We start from the raw sequence: 7,953 nt of genomic DNA on the forward strand, positions 1-7,953 counted from the left end.
CCTTTTCTACCCCTGGTCAAGGGTACGGTTGGTGAAGAGAAGGCAGTTGGATTTAGGCAGTTCCTGCGTGAAAACTCCGACGTCTACACGCGAGTCATTTAGTATAATTATCGTTTTTCTTTGGTAGAAAATAAATTGAGTGTTTGGTAAATCGGAGTCGACATTATTTCACCACATACCACCTCAATTATTGGTGACCCCGACGTGATCGCGCAACCGAGTCACTTGTGAGTGAATCTTGGTTTAGTGTTTAAACATTAGAATAACTGGAACATGTGTACTAACGTCGAAGGTATTGTTGATGCGACAATGTGCATCTGATCTAGAGTTGTGGTTCAGCATGGTTGAGCGCAGCTTCGAGGAATCGGGGGTGACGACAGACAGTACCAAGTTCGGCTACATTTTGGGCGCGTTATATCCTCGCTATGCTGCGGAGGTTCGGGACATCATAGTGAACCCTCCACCCATCGACCCATACGGCCGGTTGAAGTCCGAATTGATTCGCCGGTTGAGCTTATCGCAGGAACAAAAGACACGACGGCTGCTTGAGCATAAGGAATTCGGCGACCGGAAGCCGTCGCAGTTTTTAAGACATTTGCGCGAGTTGGGCGGAGCCGTAATACCTGACACTGTTTTACGGACTTTGTGGGTGGGTAGGCTACCAACGGCTATGCAGTTAGTACTGGCAACACAGAGGGACATTGACCTGGACAAGGTGGCGGAGCTAGCGGACGCGATCGCCGAGACTTCAACCCCTCGTGCACATGTGGCAGAAGTGTCATTGTCGGCAGGTAACAACGTCGTGGCCCTATTAAACACAAAGATGGCACAACTTGCGGTGTCGCTACGGGAAGAAATTTCAGCCATACGGCAAGAAATCGTATCCAATTCCCGTCCTTCGCGTCGTGGTAGAGAGCTACGCCCCAGATCACCTGACCGTGTGCGTGCCAGAACGCTTTCCACGAGCCGCCATGGAAAACGCGGTATGTGTTGGTATCATTGGAAGTTTGATAGTGGTGCTCATAAGTGCATAATACCCTGCACATATAACGCGGGAAACGACCAGGGCGGTCGGTAATGACGGCTAGCGACCCCAGCCCGTTACCACGCCGTTTACTTGTCACGGACTGCCATTCGAAGACGTAATTTTTGGTTGACACAGGCGCCGACCTTTGTGTTCTTCCTCGCCAAATGATCCGAGGACTGTGCGAAAAGTCGTCCTACGAGCTTTCCTCGGCGAATGGCACTACGATAGCAACGTACGGGGCTATCTTATTAACATTGAACCTCGGGTTGCGGCAGGACTTCACACGGCGGTTTGTCATCGCGGATGTATCGAAACCCATCATCGGTGTAGACTTTCTCTCGTATTTCGGATTACTTGTGAATGTGCGTAATCGACGACTGTTGGACCGGGTTACGACTCTCTCAACTAGAGGACGGCTGGAATTTGGAGACATGCGAACGGTTCCTTGCATCAAGACAGTTTTTGGCGGTTCGGTATACCACAATCTGTTGCAGCGGTACCCAGAGATAACGAAGCCAGAAGGGACGCCTACCGGACCATAACATTCTACAATGCATTATATACGTACTACCTCGGGTCCACCTGTGTCAAACAAGCCACGTCGTCTTGCGCCAGATCGGCTCAAGGCTGCGAGAAGGGAGTTTGAAACCATGATGCGTTTGGGAACGGCAAGACCCTCGGAGAGTAACTGGTCGTCTCCTTTGCACATGGTCCCGAAGAAGAAGAAGGACGAATGGAGAGCGTGCGGAGACTATCGCGGTGTCAATGCGCATACGATTCCGGATCGTTATCCGGTGAAGCATATTGAGGATTTTGCGCAAGCATTACACGGCAAAACAACGTTCTTGACAATAGACCTGGTCCGAGCTTACAACCAGATTCCAGTCGCTCCGGAGGATATTCCAAAAACGGTCATTATAACGCCATTTGGATTTTACGAATTTCCGTTCATGTTGTTCGGTTTACGCAATGCAGCGCAGACATTCCAGCGTTTCATCGACGAGGTGTTGCGAGGACTGGAATTCGATGATATCCTAGTGGCGTGTTCTTCGGAAAAGGAGCATTTGCAGCATTTGGAATTGGTTTTTCAGAGGCTTAAACACTACGGGGCTGTCATTATTCACGTAAAATGTGTTTCGGTTCAACGCAGGTCAAATTTCTTGGGTATATGGTTTCTGAGGAAGGCACGCACCCATTGACCGACAAGGTGGAGGCCATTCATAAATACCCACAACCAAAAATGGCTAAATAACTCAGACAATTTTTGGGTATGTTAAATTTTTATAGACGCTTTATACCTAACGTGGGCTACCCTTGATACCTGCTGCACGGAGGTATCAAGGGTAGCCCACCTGTGAAATGGTCACCTGATGCAGCGTCTGCGTTCGATGCCTGGGACAGTCTGGCCCAGGCCGCTTTATTACCCCCCCCCCCACCCCCCGAGGTCAACGCACCACTAGCGATTACCTACGACGCATCAGATTTTACGGTAGGTGCCGCGGTAGCAACGTATCGGCAGTGACTGGCAACCTTTGGCATTCTTTTTAAAGAAGCTGTCCACGACGGAGACAAAATATAGGGCCTATGGCAGAGAGCTCCTAGCTATATATCTGTCGATTAAGCACTTCCGACACATGGTCGAAGGAAGAGCATTTGCCATAGTTACCGACCACAAACCGCTCACATATGCGTTTCGACAGAAAATGGACAAGTGTTCGCCTAGACAATTCCGTTATCTTGACTACATTAGTCAATTTAGTACTGATATTCGCCATATATCAGGGAAGGACAATGTTTTTGCCGATGCGTTGTCTCGTATTGAAGCGCTTGCGAGGTCGCAGGAAGAGGACGACGAGCTTCAGACCTACTTGCGTGAAGGAAGTATCCTGTAGTTGCGGAAGGTAACCCTACCTGGGACGACCGCAGAAGTTTTCTGCGATATTTCAACCAGAACAGCGAGGCCATTTGTCACGAAGCCATTCCGTCGAACTGCGTTTAATGCAGTGCACCGCCTGGCACATCCGAGGATTAATGCCACGGTCAAACTGGTGACGCAACGGTACGTTTGGCCCTCGGTGTCATCGGACTGCCGAGTATGGGCACGTGGTTGTCTGCAATGCCAGCGCTCAAAAGTTAGCAGACACATTTTTGCACCCCTGGGAGTTTTCGCACCACCTTCGGCAAGGTTTGAACACGTTCATATTGATATTGTGGTTCTGCCGGTGTCCGAGAGCTACCGATACTGCCTCACCTGTGTGGATCGGTTCACGCGTTGGCCAGACGCAATTCCTACCAGGGACCAAGAGGCAGCCACGGTCGCTCGGGCGTTTTATGAGGGGTGGATTACACGCTTCGGGACGCCTCTTCGGGTCACTACCGATCACAGGAGGCAATTCGAGTCTCAATTATTCAGACATCTGAATAAGTTGACAGGTCCGCGGCATTTTAGAACCACGGCGTATCATCCAACAGCCAACGGGATGGTGGAGCGTCTCCACCGACAATTCAAGGCAGCGATCCGCTGTTTCCAGAATGACCGGTGGACGGAGGTCCTTCCCACCATTTTGCTGGGCATACGGTCAGCTTGGCGGGAGGATCTGACATCGACGGCAGCAGAGTTGGTGTATGGCGACACCCTTCGCCTACCTGGAGAGTTCTTGGCGCCACGGTCAGTTTCGGCTGATGATAACACCGCCGATTATTTGAAGTCTTTGCGGCAGCATTTTCACGCCCTCGGTCCAGTTGATGGAACGCGTCACGGCGTACGGCGAACTTTTGTGTTTATGGATCTGGCCAATATGGACTACGCATTCGTTCGTTATGATGCAGTAAAGGGGATCCTCCAGCAGCCGTATAGTGGACCGTTCAAGGTTCTGAGTCGTGGGTTGAAGACTTTCACCCTGGACATCAGGGGTAAACAGGTCACGGTGACTGTAGATAGGCTTAAGCCAGCCTATATCATCAGAGACGAAGTCGGCCCGATTCCTGATCCGGTGGTACCCGAGGAAGCAATACCGGGCCCGGTACCCACATCTACACCGCAGCCAGTGCAGCGTACGACTCGGTCCGGCAGACGTGTCCGGTTTCCCGATTGGTTGCAAGCTGGTATATCGTGATTGAGTCAATCACTGGCGGGGGGAGGGGGGGTTAGGTCTGGGTTAGGTCTTCGTTACCACGTTCTTTCTCTTCGGTACTTTTCTTTCCCTACGTTTCTAACTCTCACTTTTCTAAATTCTCTTGCTGTTTACAACTTCCTTCCTATTCTTTGTTCAGTTCGTTTCCCGAGGGTTTCGTCTGGGCCTGGCGTTCGTTGAGAACATGTGGCGACCAGGACCGCCCGAGCCGAGCGAAGTCGCTTCTCGAGTAGCTTTCTCTTTTACCTTCATCTCAGTTTTTCTTCAGTTTCCTGTCTTTCTCTTTTTCTATTTCCTTCCTTCTCCTTTTCTACCCCTGGTCAAGGGTACGGTGGGTGAAGAGAAGGCAGTTGGATTTAGGCAGTTCCTGTGTGAACACTCCGACGTCTACACGCGAGTCATTTAGTAAAGTTGTCGTTTTTCTTTGTTAAAAAATAAATTGAATGTTTGGTAAATCGGAGTCGACATTATTTCACCACATACCACCTCAGAACCGTTATTGACTATACTGTGCCATATACGCCACAACAAAATAGCAAGACGGAACGGTTTAATCGAAGTTTGGTAGACATAGAGAGAACATCAATAAAGGACTCGAGTGTCCCCAAGGAGTTTTAGAATGAAGCCATTAGAACGGCTGCATATATTGTAAATAGGAGTCCTAGTGCAAGTCTAAATGAGGTTACTTCTGCTGAATTATGGTATGGTAAAAAACCGAATGTTAAGAATTTAAGAGTTTATGGTTCCACAGCATATGCACACGTTCCGAAGGAGTTAAGGAGTAAATTTGACACAAAAACAGAAAAGTGTGTAATGATGGGATATGCGCACACTGGTTATAGGTTATGGAATGTGGAAAAACTGAAATTCATAATATCCAGGGATGTTGTGTTTAATGAGAAATTGCCATATTATAGGGAGAATCAAGTTAGCATAGAGGACAGAGTTAAAAATATTGACGAATCAAAAGAGGAAGTAATGACTGAGACGGAAGAAAATGAAGAAAGCGATACGGATACATGCGAGGATACAAAAGCTAATATTGAAGAGGCAGACAGTCATGATACAGGTAGAGGTTGCAAGAGAACGTTAAAGGTACCCTCTAAGTACAAGGATTTCGAAATGTACGTGGCGTTCGATGCAATGGGTTACGTGGAACAAACGCCAATTAATGTGGAAGAACTGAGAGGAAGACACTATGAGCAACTATGGAGAGAGGCGATGAAAAGAGAATTGGATTCTATAGAAAAAAATGAGACTTGGGAATCAACTAAAATACAAGAAAATGGTGAGATATTGGACAAAAGATGAATTTATTCTTTCAAACCACTTGAGAAGGATAGGAGGCAACAATACAAGGCCAGGTTAGTTGTCAGGGGTTTCGCTCAAAAGGAAACTTTTGATTATGACGAAATATATTCGCCAGTTGCAAATATGTCCACCATTAGGGCTATGTTAGCTGTAGGGAATCAATATAGTTATCATTTTATACAATTAGACGTAACGACTGCATTCCTAAATAGTAAGTTGAATGAAAAGGTATACATATATCCACCATATGGAGTGAGATGCAAAGAGGGATATTTTCTGAAGTTAAATAAATCTCTTTATGGACTGACACAGGCATCGAAATGCTGGAATGAGGAGATTAATAATTACTTAATAGGAATTGGTTTTAAGAGATCAGATAATGATTATTGTTTGTACTCTAAAGACTGTAAAGGGAAAATGGTGCATTTATTGTTATATGTGGACGATATTATCTTAGCAGGACCAGACTTAAGATTATTGAATGCGTGTAAAATGAAATTAGCTGATAGATATGACATAAAAGACAAAGGTGAACTTAAACATTTTTTAGGATTAGAAATAGAATATAGTAGGGATAAGGGTATGTTAAAAATAAGTAAGAGGAGATATATATTAAAAATGTTAAAACGTTTTAATTATGAAGATGCCAAGGCATGCGTTACACCAATTGATCAGAAGTTAAGATTAAGATTGAGTGAGCAGAGAGATACTGAAACGGATGAACCAGTAAAGGAATTAATTGATTGTCTGATGTACCTCATGTTACGATCTCGGCCGGATATCAGTTATGTAATGTAGATATTATTAATTACTTTATTAAAGGACACTTTCGTAAATGGCTGAAGAATAATATCTTTATTTTTAATACTTTGAATGGCATGTGCTCAGTTACTTCTCTTAACTATCACACGAGGCACAAGGAGAGCATTCTCCCCCACTCACACATATATATACCTCTCATCTAGGGGAAAACATAAAGGTACCACTGCTGCCAACATGTAATAAACTATTTTAGTCGGTATCAGGATAAAGCGTGTACTGAAATATGGAATTATCTTAAGAGAGTATTAAGATATTTGAGAGGAACAGCTAAGTTGAAATTAGTATACACAAGAGACAATAGCAAGTTACCGCTAGTCTGCTATGTTGATGCGGATTGGGAAGGTGATGTGAATGATAGGAAATCAGTCACGGGATATTTGATAAAGGTATTCGGAAACTCGATAGCATGGGTAACACGAAAACAGAAGTGTGTTGCGTTGTCAACCACAGAGGCAGAACTTGTAGCATTATGCACTGCAGTTAAAGACGGAGGCTGGTTCAATAGAATACTAGTAGATTTAAGAGTAAAGGTTAAATGGTTAATAGTATATGAAGATAATCAAGGATATATTTCTTTGGTAAAGAATCCGAAACATAATCGTAGAATCAGACATATGGATTTCAAGTATAATTTCGTACATGATAAGTTGAAAAAATAAATAAAATTGTGATCCATTATATAAACACGAATAGTCAACAGGCTGGTATTCTTACGAAGGGATTACCGGGACAGCAATTCTGTAAAATGAAGAAAGATATAGGATTGTTAGAAGATGAAAATTGAGAGAGGGTTTAGACTTATAATTAAGTATATCATATATGTATGTTTTTGCGTTGCATTTAAGTGAGTTAATCAGGAAGTCATTCAGAGAGGGTGTTATAGGGATAATGAATTTCCTGATAGAGACATAGTAAGTTAAGTTAAGTTGGCAAACTGTGTCTGTTTGGCTTGCGATCTGTGGCTGTCTCTCGATATGAGAAGAAGTAAAAGTTTATTTTATGTACCAAAGTATTATATATATTTTGATTATATCAAACCACTGGTCTTATTGAGTGATAACATATCCTGGAATAACACTTTACCCATAACTGAACAGGGTAATCGATTTATTATCACAGCTCAAGATGATCTGACAAAATATTCATTTGCATTTGCAGTTCCAAATCATGAAGCACAAACGATTATCGAAAAACTACAGTATTTCCTCGTTAGCGGCTCGCTGGTCGGAACCGGCGTTAAGCCCGTATCGTGAGCAGAGCCCTAATTTCGAGTGTTCGTTTCTCGCTTCTTTCTGACCGAAGGGGGGAGCGAGATGGAACCGTGAGCACGAAAACCGCTTCGCAAAATCTTGACGCAGGCTCGGCTCACGGTAAAGGCGGCCACACACGGTCCGGCCGGCCTGTCAGTTTGGCATGCGCAGGCCAGCCTGTGCAGTTCGGCCGGATGCCCGTAGTGCCCCCACACGCTCCAGCCGGCCTAGCAGGTTGACCGGATGGTGTATCCACACGCTCCGGCCGGCCTGACAGTATTTAAAATTTTTTAAATTTTGTTTCCTTTGATAAAACGGTATTATAATGGATGAAAAAAGGATTTGAGTCCTTGAATCAAAAACTAGAAACTTGAAGCATTAAAATGCTTTTTTAAAATATGTTTTGCGA

The 7,953-nt window shown here is 44.9% G+C and overlaps 1 protein-coding gene across 1 annotated transcript; it reads left to right on the forward strand.

Moving 5' to 3' along the window:
* The first annotated feature begins 340 nt into the window (after positions 1-340).
* Positions 341-1,078, forward strand: LOC143367207 (uncharacterized). The gene has a single exon (XM_076808831.1). It carries the CDS (start codon positions 341-343, stop codon positions 1,076-1,078), a length of 738 nt encoding a protein of 245 aa, XP_076664946.1.
* Positions 1,079-7,953: the final 6,875 nt, after the last annotated feature.

This window comes from Andrena cerasifolii, chromosome 3, assembly GCF_050908995.1.
Source record: "Andrena cerasifolii isolate SP2316 chromosome 3, iyAndCera1_principal, whole genome shotgun sequence".
In the NCBI taxonomy this organism is placed as follows: domain Eukaryota; kingdom Metazoa; phylum Arthropoda; class Insecta; order Hymenoptera; family Andrenidae; genus Andrena; species Andrena cerasifolii.